This window comes from Danio rerio, chromosome 25 (assembly GCF_052040795.2).
Source record: "Danio rerio strain M-AB ecotype USA chromosome 25, GRCz13ab, whole genome shotgun sequence".
Classification (NCBI taxonomy): Eukaryota; Metazoa; Chordata; class Actinopteri; order Cypriniformes; family Danionidae; genus Danio; species Danio rerio.
The window spans coordinates 20,941,901-20,963,592 of NC_141045.1; the positions used below are offsets into that span (position 1 = coordinate 20,941,901).

General features: G+C 33.7%; 1 protein-coding gene across 7 annotated transcripts in view; it reads right to left on the reverse strand.

Annotated features, from left to right (window-relative positions):
- Window positions 1-21,692, reverse strand: part of atp2b1b (ATPase plasma membrane Ca2+ transporting 1b) — a 56,444-nt gene that overhangs the window by 31,796 nt on the left and 2,956 nt on the right. For 2 of the 7 annotated variants that reach the window (XM_087310888.1, XM_087310885.1), the window contains exons 1-2: window positions 19,512-20,229; window positions 4,886-5,297 (exon numbers count right to left, since the gene is read on the reverse strand). In XM_087310888.1, coding sequence (XP_087167014.1) covers window positions 4,886-5,075 — 190 coding nt within the window. In that variant the 5' untranslated portion in view covers window positions 5,076-5,297; window positions 19,512-20,229. 7 annotated transcript variants of the gene reach the window in all.

Consider the following 21,692-nt stretch of genomic DNA (forward strand, 5'->3'; position numbering starts at 1 on the left):
TTAAGGAGGCGAGGCTTTGGATGGCAGGGGAGGGTCGTACAATTTCTAAGCTATTATGCTAATGCTAGCATTCTGGCAGAACACCTACTGCACCTTTAAAGGGTCATGAAACACCAAAACACATTTTTGAGATGTTGACAGTCATGTATATGTCCCACGTTGCAAAAAACACTATTAAGACACATATTATATTTAGCTAACAAGTAAAAAATTCTGAAACAACGTCATAGCGATTAGATCCTTGTGTAAATTGGCTGTGTGTACCGGCCAGTACAAAGTGACGTCATTGAGTTTACAGCATCTGTTCATTAATTCATGGGAAAGTCTTGGTTCGAACTAATCAGTGAGCTCTATTGTGTATGAGGTTCAACTTCATTAATAAGCATGATATAGCTTTGAAGACTCTTTTTACCTGTTACAGTGTTCAGAGAGACACCATGTTGTGTTGCCAACCGTAATTCAAGCAAGTAGTAAGAAGAATTGTTCTGAGACATGGGTCATCAGTGTTGTGTTTATAAATGTGTCGCATTGAAGGTTTTGTTTCTATTTCTATTATATTTTTACATGTGGACCCACATATGTGGATTACAGTGGTCTGCTAACATGTGACAAAAAATATGTGTGTAAGGAACATTTTTTACCTGAGAGCTTTTCGAATCTGAATATGGTAAAATCCAAACTTGCCATTTGTCTTCTTTTAAAAAAAAGACACGGTTCCAGTTGGTGTTGATTGTCCTGTCTCTTTAGATTTGGTAAGTGTGTGATCAGGGTTCTTCACATTTATGTTTATTCAGATGTCAATGTTAATTAGTCGCCAGCAGTACTCTGCTATGTTTAAGACATACCTTAATCAAACAAATTTAGTTACAAAGTTTACAGTAATATAACAACATTATGAACTGAAAATCTTCCACTTCCACACAGCTCTCAGATCCGCTGTAAATGCTGCTCTCCGAATCACTGTCTATCTCCCCTGCATCTGAATTGTGTTGCCTCTGTGAAAATCAGGGTGTGCACGTATGAAACTCCCCTTTTCATGCAAACCCTTCCCTCTTTAGCCCTTTAATTCCTCCATGTTGTCCCAACACAAATCGATTATGTGGAACACAGCATTTTTTACAGTGTAAGTAGGTTTGTAACCTGGAAATGTTAATTAATCATTTATAGTTACAGTTTTTCTCAGTTGCTTTGGTGCATTTCTCACAACACTATTTACATTTGTACAACAGTTAATGCATTTCTCAAAACAATTAGTCATTTGTGCACATCACAGTAGCAGTTTCTCATTCCTTCCAACAAACTGTAAAGGCTTTTGGACATGCATCAATTGCTTTCATACAACTATCTGCTGTTTTATAACATCATCATTTGCTAATGTCATGTCAGTCAAAATGATCTAAACTTGTGAATGCCATCCATATTAAACTAATAGTCCTCATTTCATTACTTGAGTCATTACATACAAAAATGTTGAACTGGTTGTCAAAATATGTCAAGCTAATTTTACAAAAAAAAAATTATTTTTTTTTTTACCTGAAAATGTCTTCTAAATTGATCAATTTTATGGATGATTTACAGACCTATGTATGTTGTGGGTTAATTTACAGTATGTACAGCAATATTGTTTACAGTTGTGCACAGCTCTACGCAAAGAAAGTTTATGTTTTTTGTAAGTAAGGATGTGTTTATTCTTTTGCACATGTGAATAAATTAGGATTGCAAAGAGCAAATGCAGTAAAAATGTGCAACATACCTATTCAGTGTCTTGTACTCAGATATCTCACTAAATGCAGTGATGTCTAACTTTACTGTAGTTCTCAAATTGCTGTGCAAATACTATATAGTGCTGTCTTAAGCATTTTCAGGACGTGTCAACAAATTTTTTTTTTGCATTGGTAAACATTTACAGAGTAAAGTGTCATAATGAAAATAGGTCAAACCATTTGACCATCTTGTTCATAAATAATGATGTCAGGATTTTTCATCTTGATGACACTGACACTTTCATTAACATCAATACTTGCTTTTGAGGAATAAGCAATCCATTTTAAGCAAGTGACGCGCTTTTGCAGGTTATCAACTAGGTTTTGCAGTTTGTACTAATTGTTTTGAGAAATGCATTAACTGTTGTGCAAATGTAAATAGTGTTAATAGTTTGGCTAATGCAAAAACCTCTCTTTGCCTTTTAAAACTACACTGTAAAAATTACTAGTTGATTTTACTTAAAACAAGTGAGTAAACCTGCTGCTTTTAAAAAGATTAGTTGACTTTACTTTTTAAAATGTAAGTAAATTAACAAGGGCTTGACATTAACTTTTTTGATCACCAGCCACTGTGGCTAATAGTTTTTCAACATTACTAGCCACACACCATTTTCATTAGCTACAATTTTGTTGTTGGGAAAATATATTTTATATGCATAAATGATTTAAATTTTGTGCTATTTCCGCATGCCTCCTCATTCAGTTCACATTTTTGTGTTGTGTATGACCTTGCTCAATGAGCATGAGCAAATGGGTTGTTGTTTCATAGTGTCACATTGCAATTCGTTTTTATTTCACGTGACTTTTTAGGGCTAAAAACTGCAGATTTACCAATTTGTCTTTAGTCCCACTAAAAATAAAAAAATTCTTAGCCCAAAATAACTGTAATCAAAAGAAAGCTAGTAAAAGCATACAGTGTGCGATAATGAAAAAAAGATCACGTAAAAGGTTAAAGTGAAAGCAACCTGTTGCTTACAAGAAGCCCTTTAAAAAAACTTGAGCTCTTGAAACCAGCATGACTGATAATATTATTTCTTCCGGAGAAAGTCTTGTTTGTTTAATTTTGGCTAGAATAAAAGCAGCTTTTTAAAAAACATTTTAAGGTCAAAATTATTAGCCCCTTTAAGCTATATATTTTTCGATAGTCTACAAGAACAAACTATCATTACACAATAACCTGTCTAATTACCCTATTAAATACCCTACTAAATGAATCAGCCATTTTGAAAAAATCATTTAAATCCAAACTCATTAAAAGCTCAAAATATCATTTATATACTCACCGGCCACTTTATTAGGTACACCTGTCCAATTAATGCAAATTTCTAATTAGCCAATCACATGGCAGCAACTAAATGCATTTAGGTATGTAGACATGGTTAAGATGATCTGCTGCAGTTCAAACCAAGCATCAGAATGGGGAAAAAAGGTGATTTAAGTGACTTTGAACGTGGCATGGTTGTTGGTGCCAGATGGGCTGGTCTGAGTATTTCAGAAACAGCTGATCTACTGGGATTTTCACGTCCAAACATCTCTAGGGTTTATAGAGAATGGTCCGAAAAAGAGATACATCCAGTGAGTGGCAGGTCAGTGGGTGCAAATGCCTTGTTGATGCCAGAGGTCAGAAGAGAATGGCCAGACTGGTTCTAGCTGATAAAAAGGCATCAGTAACTCAAATAACCATTTGTTACAATCGAGGTATGCAGAAGAGCATCTCTGAATGCACAACACTTTCAACCTTAAGGTGGGTGGGTTACAGCAGCAAAAGACCACACCGGGTGCCATTTCTGTCAGCTAAGAACAGGAAACTGAGACTATTCACACAGGCTCACCAAAATTGGACAATAGAAGATTGGAAAAACGTTGCCTGGTATGATGAGTCTTAATTTCTGTTGCAACATTCAGATGGTAGGGTCAGAATTTGGCATCAACAACATGAAAGTGTGGAAAAGATGGCTGGTGGTGGTGTAATGGTGTTGGGTAGAGCTGCACAATATATCGTTTTAGCATCGATATTGCAAAGTGATCCGTCGCAATAGTTACATCGCAGAATATGCAATGTTGGGTTTGTATTATAATTCTTCATTTGCATGTGTTTTTGATGACTGAGATTTTAAAATTACTTTAAAAGCATTCAGACATAATAAATTGTACTATTTGTGATTTTAACATTGATTAAATTTACTGATTTTTTTTTTTATCATTCAGTTACTTTACTTGAATACCGTTAGTCTCAGGAAACGATCAAACACTTTTTTCTATTTATTTTTTTTATTGTATTTATAGATTGTTGTGCATGAAAATACTCAAATGTGCAAATACAGAAATGCACTGCAAATAGCAGACCACATCGCAAATGTGTCGGTGGACCCCCAAAAAGTTTATAGATTGTTTATTAGAATTTACTTAATTATCTGGTGAAATTTTATTCATATTGCAATATATATCGAGAATATACATTGCATATATAATTGCATTTTAATATATATAAAAATAGCAATGCTAGATTTTTCCAATATCAAGCAGCCCTATTGCGGGGGATATTTAGTAACAATTGAGCATGGTGTCTATGCCACATGTGTATCTAAGTGTTGTTGCTGACATATCCATACCTTTACGACCACAGTGTACCCATCTTCTGATGGCTACTTCTAGCAGGATAACGTGCCATGTCATAAAGGGTGAATCATGTCAGACTGCTTTCTTAAACATGACAATGAGATTACTGTACTCAAATGGCCTACAAAGTCACCAGATATCAATCCAATAGAGCACCTTTGGGATTTGGTGGAACGGGAGATTAACATCATGGATGTGCAGCTGACAAATATGCATCTGATATTTTTATGTCAATATGGACCAAAATCTCTGAGGAATATTTTCAGTACCTTGTTGAATCTATGCCACGAAGGATTAAGGTAGTTCTGAAGGCAAAATGGGGGTCGAACCAGTACTAGTAAGTGGTGAGTGTATATTCATGACTGGGTTAAACTTGCAAAGGTACCAGCACACATAAAAAAAATAGAAGTTTTCAAATCTAAATCAAGATGTAATCAAGTGGGTTTATTGCGATGCTGAAAAAGAATCAATGCATAAAGACTGGTTGCAAATGAAATATTTACCTTCTATCGGTGATGATTTTAACTTGGAGCAGAGTCCTTGAACATCTCCATAGCACTCCTGAATTCTTTGTAATCCATCCGTTCCTCTGAGTTCCATAAGAGAACGAAGCTCTTTGAGTGTGCAGCCAAAATGTCCATCATGATTGGCCTCTGGCTTGTACTTCGACCCACGGAATGAGTTTTTGGCCATGGTCCCACTGAAGCGCACCGAAAAACAGTGGAGAAGTGTCTTCCCCTTGGGTAAGCGCTGACAATATCCAGACTTATTCCCTCACGGATGCAGGAAGCGACTCTTCTGATGACAAACCAAGTGTAATTCAAATGCCTTTTCCATTTGATTTTCTGGTGTATCTTCTCTCATCCTGCTTTGAGTCACTGAAGATCAATTCTTCGGTTGTGCACCAAGTTACATCTGAAACAAAAACCAAAAGCAAGTTGATTATATGCTCCATCATTCCCTTGTCAGCTTTTATGAACATTTAGTGCTTGAAGCCAAATAAAACGGCAGTATTACTGGCACACCTGGCATATCAAGTGATGCCAAGTCAATCAACAAAGCAAGTTGCATCAAACCAGATGTCACTGTTTAAAGATGATGTTAACAGGTACGCAAAGAGACGGTCAGCTTTTGTAAAGGCCCTTCAGTGGAAAAATCTGTAACGTCTGCTTAAAGAACACACTTCTAAAATTAGCCGTTACATAAAACCGGCATCTTGTCTAGAAGAGGCCTGCCAAAGGCAAAAGATATGACTCAAAATACAAAAGTTCAGATGTGTGACTAAATAACTGAATCATTATTATTTTTCTATTTATATACTACTATTTTTCTTTATTTTTAACATTTATCTGGTATTTCTATATATTTCTCCTTTTATAGTATATTAGTCTGACATTTACACACAATGAGATTTTTTGTTTAATAAATATTGATATTTAGAATCATTTTTATTTTAGAATAAACCCATTTTGTAACTTACTGTAACTTATTGAGCTAGCAAAGCAATATTAAATAATCTATCTCTTCTTTATTTATATCATATAAATTATACAATAAATTCAAATGAATGAATTAAATGTGCAAGTTTTACAGCAAATCAGCAACTAAATCTGAGACTGTTGTAATTGTAAATCATGTCACGACTTGTTTGCACTGATTAAAGCACATTCAAAAGTCACAGTCGACATCAGTTTAGTAAACAAATGAGCAGTTTCGAGACTTTAAAATCCCTGTTAATTTTTATTGATGCTTACAAGCATTTAATATTATTTTAGTACAATTTTCAACACCATTGTTTACTTTGTTTTGTGCTTTTTTTAGACTTGTATTAGTTTTTTTCAAATAATTCCACTGACGTTTAATTATTCAGTTATTTTCTCTCATTAGCTTAAACAATTTTTTTTATCTACATCATTGCTTCTTAAGTACAAAAAAACTACAAAATGCACCAACAGAAACCTCATTTCGACTGTAATAATCCCCACAAAACTAAAACACACCATGAAAGCCGGCAAACCTCAATTCACAATCAAAAAACACAAAGACAAATACTCACAGATTTATTTAACGTATCCATGCCTGCAACAGCGGGACAAACACGGCACGGTGAGAAGCTGCTGCTTTCACACAACATATGATTCTCTGTCACAGCACCGGCACAAACTAAACAGAGTCTACATTCCAACGCGACGTGCCAAAAACTTCTCCTTTTCTTCATCAAATAATTTGACCTTCAATGGACGGTCTTGAGGTGCACAGTCTCCATTAGAGGAAATGGCTTGCTGAATGATTATCTCAGGAAAGCTTCTTGCTTAATCTAATTAGTCAATCTGTGGCAGTAGTGAGATACAAAGCTATACGGCTGCTGTAGGGGAATAGTAGGCACCGGTGAACACAGACAAATATATTTACTTGTTCCTAGACAGTATGGCCAATTCATTCAGACTTCTAAGTGCAACCGAATAAAGCCTGAGGCATAAGATTTGCTCTTAAGTGCACAAAAAGCCTTAATCTGGTACATTTATGTCATTCAGAAATAGACTACGGAAATTTCACAAGAATAAGGCACTATTTGATGCTTTATGTACACTAAAATGTACGTGAGGTCTAAATTGTTATTTTCAGATGATTACAAAGTCTATCATTTGATAAAGTATGTCTAGACAAAGTAGCCTTTTTATCACCGTGCTAGACTAAATGGTCTCAAGAATAAACTAAACATGGAAAGAATCTGTGAAGCTTTCTGTGCGGCTGCAAAATATCTATATTTGTTTATGCTGTGAATGAGAAGTGTGAGTCACGCTGCGACGGCTCATGGCGCTCTTGAAGTCAAATATAGAATATTACTGTCTAAATGACCCGGATAAATGAGAAGTGAGAATGAATTGCACTTTGCCTCAGAACAAATAAACAGGCCTTTACATGGAAAGGACTTTTGATAGATTTAATATGTCCAGTATTGTATATTTCAGCTTTTTTTACTCTTCACTTAACACAAAGGCTAGTTTATAGATTAACAGACTCTTTTATTCTTTTCTGTGTTACATATTCTATCTATCTATCTATCTATCTATCTATCTATCTATCTATCTATCTATCTATCTATCTATCTATCTATCTATCTATCTATCTATCTATCTATCTATCTATCTATCTATCTATCTATCTATCTATGTGTCTGTCCATCCGTCCGTCAGTCCCTCCGTCCATCCATCCATCCATCGACCCATCTATCAATCTATCTATGTTCACTTAACACAAAGGCTAGTTTATAGATTAACAGACTCTTTTATTCTTTTTTGTGTTACATATTCTATCTATCTATCTATCTATCTATCTATCTATCTATCTATCTATCTATCTATCTATCTATCTATCTATCTATCTATCTATCTATCTATCTATCTATCTATCTATCTATCTATCTATCTATCTATCTATGTGTCTGTCCATCCGTCCGTCAGTCCCTCCGTCCATCCATCCATCCATCGACCCATCTATCAATCTATCTATGTAATCCAGAATATATAGTAACATATGTACGTTTCTTGTCATCTCAACTTACATCACTTAAACTGACTAAAACTATTTACTAAAACTAGTAAATCTAAATTTATCTACTAAACCTAAGCACTATAAGCTTAGTTGGAACCTGATTACAGTTTTTTTCAGTCGCTTTGTTGCATTTCTCACAACACTATTTACATTTTCACTACAGTTAATGAATTCTTAAAACAATTAGTACAAACTGCAAAACCAAGTTGATAACCTGCAAAAGTGCGTCACTAGCTCATCATGGATAACTCATTCCACAAAAGCAAGTATTCATATCAATGAAAGTGTCAGTGTCATTAAGATGAAAAGTCCTGACGCAATTGTTTATGAACAAGATAGTCAAATGGCTTTGTACTGTTTTCATTATGACAGTTTAATCTTTACATGTTTTCCAATGCAAAAAAGTCAGATTTTGGTGACACTGCCTGAAAATGCTCAAGACAGCACTATATACTATTAGCACAGCCTTTTGAGAACTGCAGTCAAGTAGAGTACAAGACACTGAATATGTATAATTCACTTTTTTTACTGCATTTGCTCTTTACAATTCTAATTTATTCACAGCATTATGTAAAAAAATAAACACACCCTTATTTACAACATGCATAAACGTCATTTGGGTAGAGCTGTGCACAGCTGTAAACAATATTGCAGTACATATTGGAACTGAACCTACAACATACATAGGTGTGTAAATCATGTAAATTGTTTAATTTAGAAGACATATTCAGGAAAAAAGATTAACATTTTGTTGATTAAAATTTGCTTGATTTTGACTAGTTCATCATTTTTGTATGTAATGACTTCAGTAATGAAATGAGGACTATTAGTTTAATACAGAATGAGTATTAAGTATTTACAAGTTTAGTTCATTTTAACTGACATGACATAAGAATATGATGATGTTATAAAAAAGCTGAGAATTGTATGAAAACAATTGATGCATGCTTTTGCAATTTGTTGGAAGGAATGAGAAACTGCTACTATGTTGTGCACAAATGTCTAATTGTTTTGAGAGATGCATTAACTGTTGTGCAAATGTAAATAGTGTTGATAGAAATGTACTAAAGCCAATGAGAAAATTTGTAACGTTAAAGTAATTTCAAGTAGCATAAAAACATTTGTTGTTATAACTTTCTGACAAATATTTTGTATTTTGTATTTGTTTTATTACAGTACATAGAAAAACATTCAAGTTACTTTTATTCAACATTATTAAATTCATTTTGATTGGAAATTACACAGGCTTCTTCCAAAAAATAAAAAGGCAATGTAAAAGGGGCATCATTGTGTAAAAAAAAGAATTAAATAAAGTGGCAGTCAGAATTGGCTAGAGGTATGATTAATTTCTGGCTTAAATATACAGTACATATAGACCGTAAAAAACTCTTGGTTGCCTTAAATTTTTAAGCTAAATCAAATAAACCTTATGAGTCCATTGAACTTATGTTATGTTAAACTGATATAAAACAGATTGCATAACTTTAAAATTAACATAAAATGACCTAAAACATATGCTGTCAGGACTAATTGATCATATCATTTTTTACAGTGTATATACAGTATGTATATATATATATATATATATATATATATATATATATATATATATATATATATATATATATATATATATATATATATATATATATATATAATTTGAAACATTTGATTTTAGTTTTAATTTAAATTTTTTGTAGCTTAACAATAAAACAAACCAATAAAAGGTTACAAAAAATTTGAAATGACAATCTCTAACCATCCCCATCATTCTGCCTCTCTTCTCAGATGGGATGGTGGGTCAAATTAAAGGTTACCATGGGCCAACTTTGGCCCGTGGGCCCTAGTTTGGGCATCTCTGACCTAGAGGAAACTCACGCTAACACAGGGAGAACATGAAACTCCACACAAAAACCCAACACAAAATAAGACATCCTAGTCCATTTGGGACTCAAACCAGTGACCTTCTTGCTGTGAGGCAAGCCACTTAGCTACTGTGCTGCCCATCTTCTGCAACTAACAACCCTTTTTCAATTAAAAATTTAAACTGACCTTCTAACTATAAAATCTTTCTTTCTCTCTATAATGTGATGTATTTATGAATTCATCAAAGTAAGTCGTTTGAGATAAAATCATCTGCCAAATGAATAAACGTAAGTGTAAAATCAATTCAAATATATAAATATTGTAGTGATTTTTAGTTTTAAAGAATTTTTAAATGGTTTAAAGGTAAGTTAGCAATTAGCCTTCTTACAGAAACTCTGATAAGCAGGGGCGAATGTAACCAATAAGCAAGGTAAGTGGCCGCTTATGGCCCCAGAAAATCTAAAGGCTCCTAAATTAATACCTTGAAGTATATATTATATATAACCTCATTTTCTATCATATTTTGTTTGATGAGGATTCCATTTATTACATCGCAAATGCGCAAAAGTGTCCCCCACCCTCAATCATGGAGCAGTCCAGCAGTCAAATTAGGTAAAGATTTAGTTTTAAAACTAAATAGTTTATAGTTGTAAAGCCATCTTAAGAAAACGAATAATTTAAACTTTTTACAACATGAATTACATGTTGTTATTATTATCTAGACAAAATGTAGAAAATGAGATTGAGTGACATAAGAGTAAGAACAGCGAAATAAATCAATTAAAAATAAGTAAAAGTACAAAAGGTGTGCTTTAGAACTTTTGAGCCCCATGGAATTGGAATTGCTTCGGGCCCTCAAATCACTAAATCTGTCCCTGCTGATGAGGAATGTTTTTTGTAAATCTCAAATGAAAAGATAAATACATGAATATATATATAATAAAAAATTTACCCAAGAACAGAAGTAAAGCATCAAACTGTTGCTGTAGTTACCGCCACCTGTAGCAGAAAGCACCATCTGCTCACATCTACTAGTTTACCGTGACTAATTTGAAACTTTGTGTTTACATGACTGGATATTATTATCAGTTATTGAATATTTCGATCTTAAAGCAGTTATTAATTATTTATTATTAAAGGTTTTCCTATACCTAAAACCTGGCTCCTATGGCGATCAATTTCTTAATTATAAAAAACTTGAATCCCAGAACAATTGGAAGATATATAAATTTTTGTTTGTTTTTTATTAAGAAAGTGTCTAATCAGTTCATAAGTAACATCATTCCTCAGCTGGGATTGTTTAACCCTTTGACTCTGCATTGAAATTGAAACTACAGATAAGCAATGAGCACCGACAGAAGAGTATATGCTATATGATACAGCGAAAAATCCTGGAATGTTTTTCTGAAAAATCTTAATCTCTTTATGACCAAAGAATTGTGTATATTTTGAATCACTAGGGGGCCAATAAATGATCTTTATTCTAGAAATTAACTTATCTCCCTTGAAGGAAGACAAAAAATTATAAAGGGTGTTCAGCCTTTTAATGCTGAAAAAAAATGCTCTGATCTGTATTTTAAATAATAATATTAATAATTAAAATAATAGATAATATAAATACACATATGGTTACCCCTATAATGGTTCATACTACTGTGAATGTATAATCGTGCCAATCAGTCTATGCAAGAAAATATTCATTCAATAGTCTGAAACTGCAGATGTAGACCACACTGTAAGTGTTCAAAAGACTATTTCTACATACAGCCTAAAAGTAAAGTCAAATTAGATGCATAGCTTGTATAAATTGATCACAGTGACTTCTAAAATAGATAATCAGAGTACACTGTAGGCAGCGTTTTTGAAGGTTTCAACGAGTTAACCATTATAAACTAAATTTTAGACAAGGGTAAATGTCAAGGATTTTCACTTGTCCAATCAAAAGTGATTATAATTCAAAACATTTAATAATACAATAATAATCATTAAAAAAATAAAATAAAAAAGGTCCGGTCAGTATCCTCAGCAGTAAATAAATGAAGACCTTTTAAACAAATGTTACTGTAAGGAAAGTAATTGAGATTGTTGATGATTGTATGAGTGTTAATGGCCAGGGTAGATACATGAACAAAGGAAAATTAAGACCTGTCAAAAATGATTTAAGACCTACAACACATTATCTTAGTAGATTTAAGAATTTTAAGGCCTAAACTTTATAGCTTCTTAGATTTAAGACATTTTAAGACTTTTTAAGACCCCACAGATACCCTGTGTAGGGCAGAATACAGTAAATACCCCTCATAACACTAAAAAGTATGTTTTTATTAATAAGTTAGATGTATTTTAAATATATATATAAATTTGATTTATTGAAGCTTGTATTACACAAACCAACATTACCAAAAAGTTGACCCCTCCGATCATCAATGTATAATTCAAACCCTGCCAAAAATGAACACATTTTAATTAGTTACTCTCCAAACCTTTTTGTGCTTCTAAACCTTTATGAATTTCCTTTTTCTGTTGAACACAAAAATATATATTTTTTAAAAAGTTAGAAAGCTGGGACGAAAAATATTAATATGAAAATCAGCTTAAAAATTTTTTAAATAACTTATTTGTGTTAAACAGAAAAAAGAAACTCAAACTAGTTTGGAACAATTGATGGTTGTGTAAATAATGACAAGGTTTTCTGTTTTGGCTGAACTTTCCCTTTTACTTGGGCCTAATGTACTTCAACCCTACTGGTCATCTGTCATTTAAGCAGACTCAAAATCTTCTATGATAAAAAATGTTCATATTTTGCTTTTGAAGTGGAGCAGTGCAGTGCTTTACAATTTTTCCATTTCTAATAACTGAGGGGATGGTGTGACTCCCCTCAATATACTAAATGGAAATCACACTTAAAGGGACAGTTCACCCCAAAAAGCAAATTACCTCATCATTTAATCTCCCTTATGTGTTTTAAACACAAAGATATTCAGGCCCGAAAGGGGAAATTCAGCTGGTTCGAAAGACTATACAATCCTAAATTGTGTAAATTATCGATAGAAGAAAGCTTTAAGAAAAATAAAAAATGTAATTATTCAAGTGGCCAAATTGTGACTGAGAAAAGTTGATTATTTCCCTATTTATTTTACCAGATTTGTATTTAGTTTTAAACGATAAATAATAATAAATTTGTTTTAAAAGTAAATATATTTTTTCATATTTTTTATTCATTAAAAAAATCTCATTACAATATATATAAAACTGGATTAACTTACAGTTTCAATCCAAATTTGTAAATAAATACTTTGTAGTAAAATAGTATGGTAAGCACTTTGACAACATTGTAGGAAATATTTTATGGTGCTTCAAAAATTGTGATTATGATCACCATCCGACAAGCTGATCCAGCAAAGATTAGTTCTTAAAATGTCACTAAAACGCATAATTAATCAAACAATAAGGTGAATAACTGCAAAAAAGCCTAACTTTTTTTCAGAAAAAAGAACCAGCCCTTTTAATAGGCTGGCTACGGGCCTGATATTTCACTCAACAACCTCCATAGTGGGAAAAAAAAATGTGAATAAATAATGGGTAAGTAAATTATGGCAAGGTATTAAGGTGTGGATGAACTATTTTTAATAAAACATTTAAGATGCCCACAACTTTTTGTTTTTGACTAAGTAATCAGAGTCTGAATAAAATAAATAACAAACAAATTCTCCATTTTATATAAAAATAGCTCTGATCTTCAAATACAAATATCTTTTCTATTGTTTTTTTTTTCTTTTTTACTTTAAACCTAATCTAACAATAACACACTACATTGCTTTGATAAGGCTAATTTTTTTCTTCATTTCTATGTCCCTTCACGGAGTCTGACAAATGATTTAATGCAAATGTAAACCTGAAGACAAAATAAATCCAAAGCCCAGCTTGAGCACAAAGCATTACAAGGCAGTTATAAAGTCATTGTGCCATCAGTGCAAAATCCTCTTGGCAACATAAATAGCATTGCGCACAGTACCGGGCCCTTATGATCCCTTTGTCGCTCAATCACAGTTTAAAAACAAGCCAACTGAGGGATGCCAAATCTACCAGAAACAATCAGCTGAAATGTAGTAGCCTTTTGTACAGTAAATCATTTTTGAGGAAAACTAGTAATCTGGAAAGGTAAACATAAGTACGAAACTTTCCTAAATAATAACAATATGCTCTCAGGGCACTGAGTATAAGCATAAAAACATAAAATACGCGTACATAAAGAGGAAGTTTCGAAAACGATTAAGCCAAGGGGAAAAAACAAATCATAGTCACGGGATTTCCAAAATATTACAATAACTTTAAACTTTCCGACCGCAATTAAATTCAGCAATTTCCATTTCTAAAGACTTGCCGTTTGATTAAAAAAGGTCATTTGGACATACTTCAATATCTGACAGAAACCTTGCGAAATTGGCGTATGTATAATATGGCATTTTCATCGCATACGTGTGTACTCACTATAAAGCGGTGCGCGCAGCTCCACTTGGCATCAGTGCTCTCTCGCCGTGGATCTACAACTCGATCCGCGTCGCCCCGCCCACCGCGCTCCGGTCTGGGGAACATTTACGTCAGAGGCGCGGCTCGGGATTTAAGGCGGACTCCCATTGGCCAGCGTCTGTCCCAGGTACAGGTGGCATCCCTTGTTGAAACAGCTGTCATCACCAGCAACCGGCAGAGATGTGCTGGACGAGCAGGACGCTGTAAACGACGTGCTTTATTATTAGCAGCGAGAGGAGGGACGAATGGAGATTTGCACATTATTATTTTACGGAAGGCTTTGAGTCCACTTCCCAGCCACATTTAATAGATGGATGAAAGAAGAGCGCATGTTTGTTAGTGCAAACCAAATCAGATATTAAGGATGGTGAATAATATTTTTTGCAGTGATGTAGCCTATTACTATACTCATTTGGGTATTTGATAAAGTTCACTTCTACATTTTTATTAAGGTAGCCTACATTATGAAGAGTCATGACACATACAGACATATTTATCAAATAATATTGTATACATTATGGTAAATTCACTATAATTGATTAATTAATTATGTAAACTAAATATTTGCAAAGCAGTGGCACAGTAGGTAGTGCTGTCTCCTCACAGCAAGAAGGTCGATGGGTCGCTAGTTCGAGCTTCGGCTCAGTTGGCGTTTCTGTGTGGAGTTTGCATGTTCTCCCTGTGTTCGCGTGGGTTTCCTCCGGGTGCTCCGGTGTCCCCCACAGTCCAAAGACATGCCGGTACAGGTAAATTGGGTGGGCTTAATTGTCCGTATAGCGTATGAATGTGTGTGAGGATGTTTCCCAGAGATGGGTTGCAGCTGGAAGGGCATCCGCTGAGTAAAAATTTGCTGGATTAATAAAGGGACTAAGCCGACAAGAAAATGAATGAATAAACTAAATATTTATATCTATAGAAGAAACCTATAGTTTTATACAAGTTATATATAACAAAAATATAATTCAATAAATAATAATACATTTAGATATGATTAGACATAAAGTGTATATAAAAACCTATACAATTTTACACACAAACAAAAAACACGACTCAGTGGCTAGGACTGTCGCCTCACAGCAAGAAGTTGCTGGTTTAATAAAACATTCATTCATTCATTCATTTTCCTTTAGCTCAGTCTCTTATTTATCAGGGGTTGCGACAGTGACATGAACCACCAACTATATGTTTTATTTACAAAATGCCCATCCAGCTGCAACCCAGTACTGTGAAACACACACACACACACACACACACTTGCATTTACACACACTATATGGCAAATTTTTGGTTTACTCAATTCACTTGCCAACTGGCCTAGCTAGGGCTTAAACTAGCAACCTACTTGCTGTGAGGCAACACTACTGAGCCACCCCTGCAAAAAACAGTCCAGAGTAATTGGCAGTTCATTCCACTGTGGCAACCCCTGATTATTCAGGCACTTAAGCCGAAGGAAAGTTAGTGAGAAAAAAGCATGCCCAACACTAATTTAGAATTTTATGTTTGCATTAAAATATTGGCAAAATAAGTAAGAATAAAAATAAATCAATAAAATTGTAAAAATGTTACAAAAGCGAAAAATAAATAAAAATAAAATCACTTCAGTTAGATGTTTTCTCTCCCAGTAAGAACAAGGCAAAATGAGTATGGAAAAAATCCCCTTTGGCATCTATATTGCTGCATGGGATGTGAATGTGCTTAGTGGTTTTTGCTTCGGTGTGATGAAGTAAATGCGCAGGCAGTGTTTGTGGTACAGTGGCACGCGAGTGTTTAACTTCACTGCTCTGTCTCAGGGATGGTAGAGAGCATGACCTCGCTTAAACAGGATTAGCTATAAATAGTGCTGCCTATCCGACTCTCGCGACGCGGCCTCCATCGCTAAACCCGCCGCTCCACAGGCCAGGTTTGATTGAGCATCAGTCGCTTCACTCTTAAATAAAGCTTACAAAAGATGCTTTTCATAAAAAATAAATAAATAAATAAATAAACACATGGGCTGTAAGCTTGTGGTCAATTTTTAAATTCTAATCACACTAAAGCAGTTTAAAAAAGTACACAGTGCACTTAATATCTTGACTTAATACTCTTTACATGTTTAGTCTATCTTAGACGAATGTAAGCATGATTTAAAATGTAATTTAATGTTACATGTGAAGTGTATCTTTTAAAATGTAATACATTTTGTAATAAATTAGTATTTGCAAATATATTAAAACACATCTTACAAGTATCTACAGAAATAGAATTAGACTTACCAACAAGCATTTTTTTGTTTTAAAAGATGTCTAATAGATGTCTACACATATTCGCCTTGGCTAAAACAAGGCTAAATTTGGGCTGTCAGTTAAAATTTAATAGACATCTAGGAATAGGCCAAAATTAGTCATCAAATAAACAGAAATGAATGACTACACATATAAAGTCTGTCAAATCTGTCTGTTGTCTGATGTTTTATGCTATTCCTAGATGTCTATTAGATTTTCCCAAGTTTAGCCTTGTCTATTAGATGTCACAAAATTGTTTGCTGTTACTTCAGTTCAGTGGCGTACTTAAAAAAATAAAGATGATTTAGTATGTTTTATATAGATTTTTTTTTTTTAATTGGACTTCATATCACTTCATATTTTCATATTTTTGATAGTATATGTATAAGTTTAGTACTTTTACCATAAATAGATGTACCAACCATTTGGTAGAGGTTGATATTTTGGAAATTTTGGGATGTGTTAAAAAATGCAATGAGTGTGTTAACTAGAGACATTAAGAGTTAAGAAATGCAATCCAAATATTTTTTCTTGGTGGGGTTAGTTGAAGGGTTAAAAAAATATTTTTTTTATACATGCTCTTTCAAAACACCGACCTTTTTTCATTAGAGAAGACTTACTACACTCTCAGAAATAAAGGTACATGAGCTGTCATTGGGTTGGTAACTTTTCAAAAGGTACACAATTGTACTTGAAGGGTCCATATTGGTACCTCAAATGTTTATATTAGTACCTACAAATTTTAAGAGGATCACTTTTGAATTTTTTATGTACTAATATGTACCCTTGAGGTATTAATATATTAATATATATTAATAACCTTTAAGTAAAAATTTGTACTTTTTGAAAAGGTACCATCCAGTGACAGCTCTTGTACCTTTATTTCTGAGAGTGTACTGATCTAATCATTACCAAAATTAATACATTCCCTAAAATATATTAATTTGTAAACACTTCAATTTTGGTTAAATATATTTAAATATATTCACATATCCATGTCTAAAAACTCCATTGTTACACAATTAAAGGAACAATTTACCCCAAAATAATATCCAAAATGAATACATGTACTGTTTACACACTTTCAAGTTGCAAACCTGTATGAGTGTCTTTCTTTTGCTGAACAACCATTAAATTAGGACAGTAGGGTACAAAATACTTCAGAAATCAGTGGTTATGGGAGAAAATAAACAATTCACTGATGCATCAATGCACAAATCTTTCTCTCATGAATCGATTCTCAAAAGTTCAGAAACAATTCTGTTTTCAAGTTAGATGCAGGTACAAGATCTGAAAAACAATAAGCATTACAGGGACATGTGCGAATTTTGACAATGAGGGTCAGACCTGTAGCCAGGGGGGATCAGAGGGTTCAAAAGACCTACCCCTTACTGACAAAGGTCCACAAATTGTCCCATAAACGAGTTCATTTGTTCTATTTTGACTGCTATGCCATGATAAGAAGTGAAAATAACCCATCAAAAAAGGCTTTAAGATCAAGCATAATGCTCTGTTGACTGTCACATCGGTGAGACTTCAGCTAATCAATTTAGGCCAATGCAAACAAATATTTTTCATGAGTCCAACATCCAGCTGTACAAGAAAAGATGCATCTGAAGCATGTGACGTCATTTTTTGCTACTGTATAGTTGTTAAATAGAAAAAAACATTTCACAAGTAACTTTATTCTAAATCTGGGACCTTATTCTTAAAACAAACAAAAAAAAAAATCTCTGTTTTAATGTTTGAATTTTTTATTATTATTCAAATGTTCTTTTTTATTATCCAAATTCTGACTGAGGTCAGTTGAATGTACTGGTCAGTTTGTTATTTGCCAAACAAATGTCAATATATTACAGTTTTTAATTTAAAACTTAAACGCATTCCTATTTTTTCTAGTGTAATAAATAAGCATTTTAAAAATAAGTATTTATTCATTATTCTGTATTTATTTTGATATTCTAAATCTTTAGGAAATATTTTGGTACATTAAATAGGTTATGATGACCACCTGACAAGCTAATCCAGCCAAAGTGTTAAAAATGCCACTCAATTAAATAAAAAAATAAGGCGAATAACTTGAGGAGAAAAAAGAACCATCCCTTTAAGCAGGCTGGCTACGGGCCTGATGGCTGAAATTAAGAATCTTAAAGATATTATGTTGTGTTCTACTTTTCGTTTCTGATGTATCACTGGCTGTGAAAATCTAATAGACATCTAAGAATAGCCCAAAACCAGACTAGTCGTCAATTAGACAGATTAGACAGACGTTAATATGTGTAGTCAATAATTTCAGTTCATTTGATGACTAGTCTAGTTTTGGCCTATTCTTAGACGTCTATTAGTTTTCACTGACAGCCCAAATTTAGCCTTGTTTTAGTCAAAACAAAAAATGCTTGCTGGGTACTGTCATGCATACTGTAGATTACAATCATAAAGAATAGCATAGACACTCCAATTCTGGTTCAAATGTAAAGTTGAAAAGAATCATTTGTGCAGCTAAAGACAATAAAAAATGTAGGTCAAGAATTGTTTTGGAATCAGACTGTGTCACCCAGAATCAAAATCGAATCATAAAGTCACTATAGATTCCCACCCCTAGCGGCGGTACTGTCAACTCTCTGCTTACCAACATTCTTCAAAATATCTTCTTTTGTGCTCAACAGACAAATGAAAACAATTTTCATTTTGGGAACAATTGGATTGTTGACTAACTTTGAACTTCACCATTAAATAGATTTTAAAGTGTATTATTTCTTTAATATGTGCCGATTTCAAAAGCAAACTGTCTTTTTTTTTCGTACTATTGACCTCTTTGACACCAAGACTAACGTACACTTAATTAGACCAATTTGAATATTTTCTCCCCTCCCATAATGGTTAAAAGTTGGAACGCAGCTGATCTGAGACTACTTACTATCTTCATCCTAATTCCAGTCCGTCATTGGGAAGCGGTGTTCCCCCTCCCCCAGACACGCCTCTGGAAAGTTAGAGATCAAGCCAAATATCTCTGCTGATCCTGGCTCTGCCCTCCCGCATCACCTGATGATGTCAAACCCTGGCCACACGTGGAGTCGAGCGTGTGCCGAGTGGCTGGACATACGCCGTAAAATGATGCTAAACGCACAAGGCATGTATGCTTCAACATTGATGACCGTTCACGTGCACAACTGTTCACTGTCATAGGATTACATTAGAGAAACACACACTAGTGCACACACACACACACACACACACACACACACACACACACACACACACACACACACACACACACACACACACAGCAGGATTACCAACACAGTTCCACACAGACATAGCAAGATTACAGAGACGCATACAACCCCCTCTTCTTCTCCAACACAGGATACAGACTGCTGGATTAGAGCGGCACAGATTCACATAGATGGAAATTACAATGCAGCGCATGTCACAAAACAACATAAAAACTCATGTCTCATGTGTGTTTTTGAGAATGATAACACATATGTGACCTTTACGGATATTAAATACACACCTAAACATGATTAAAATAAATCTGGCTTTGATCCAGATGTAGATTTTAATTGCAAAATTTGTATTATTGATTAATTTTATTTATAGGTGCTATACATGACACCCTACAACATATACACAACGTTCATTCAACGTTACAATCACTATAAAAACCTGCCTAAAATTGGGTCTTAAGGAGAAATTTAAAAATAATATATTCAATTTTCCACTCATCTTGTGGTTATGAGTTTAATAAATGAGGATCTGCATAACAAAAGGCCCCAAATCTAATATTTTTTTGTGCAAACATTTAAAAGGATAGTTCATTAGATCATTTACTCACCCTTCACTTGTTCACAACCTATTTGAGTTTCTGTTTTCTGTTCAAAACAAAGAAGATATGTGAAAAATGCCCATTGACTTCCATGACTTTGAGCAATCAGCGTTCTTCAAAATATATTTTTTTGTGTGTTCAACAGAACAAAGCAACTCATAAAGGTTTAAAACCACATGAGGGATTTTCATTTTAGTGTGAACTATCCTTTTAAATTTTTTTTAGCAGTAATTAGTTTAAATTGGAGTGCTCTACATTCAGAAAATGACTAGCATTTTATGTGAAGAGAATGAATACACGAATACAGCATCAACCTTACTCACGCACGCGCAGGCACAAACACACCGTCACAGAATAACCTCACTAATCTTCTCTCAATGGTTTAAAGCCGCTGAAGAAGCTTAATAATTTAAGAGGAAAACAGCATCAGTGCTTTTAAGGACATATGCACTGAGATTAGCCCCCTTGCCACACGCTGGACAACAAAGGACACCCTTTTACATGACTGAACCCACAAGGCCAAATGCATTTCAATATCAATATGATAAAGCAGAAGGGCTGATAGATCGATGGAAAAGAGTTGTACTCATTTTAATGGTCCACTTGTGTATGGGGTTCCATTTGTGCCAAAAACAAGTTGACTGCTTTGTGATACACATTTGTGCCTACACTATAAAAACATCTGTAAATTAGCATATTTTCATATTTTGTGATTCATGTTTTATTTTTAACTTTCCCATTTTTTTATGCTTTTGAATTTTGCATTATACGACCTTGATCTTTCTTCCAGCAACTTTTAACTTTAAAAAGTTCAAAAAGTAACGTATTCACATTTTTATTAGTTTAAAGTGACATATTGTCTGGGTTGATACAAAAATCTTCTGATAAACTCCCAGTACATTTTCTGATATTTTAGACTTCTTTCTTATATACTATTACGTTTACATTATATTGTTTAAAATGACTAAAATCTCAGTGAAAGCCACTTTGTTAAATCATAGAGGTGAATTTTTCAACATAAAAAGTCAACAGAGGAGAGATCAAGATCCCATAAATCAATTCACAACCTAATTTCCTAAGCGAAGTTCCTTTTTGTCTTTCATTTAAGAGTAAAAAGACATTTGAAAAGGTATTGTGGCAACATGCATTTGTGGATGTGACAGAATTCACATGCAGTTCTTGTTGTTTCCTCTTTTTAAGTTTGGCTGTGAGTTGCAAGTGTTGGGGTGTTGTCTCTTTAAGAGCATGTTCTGTTGTAGCAAAAGGAGG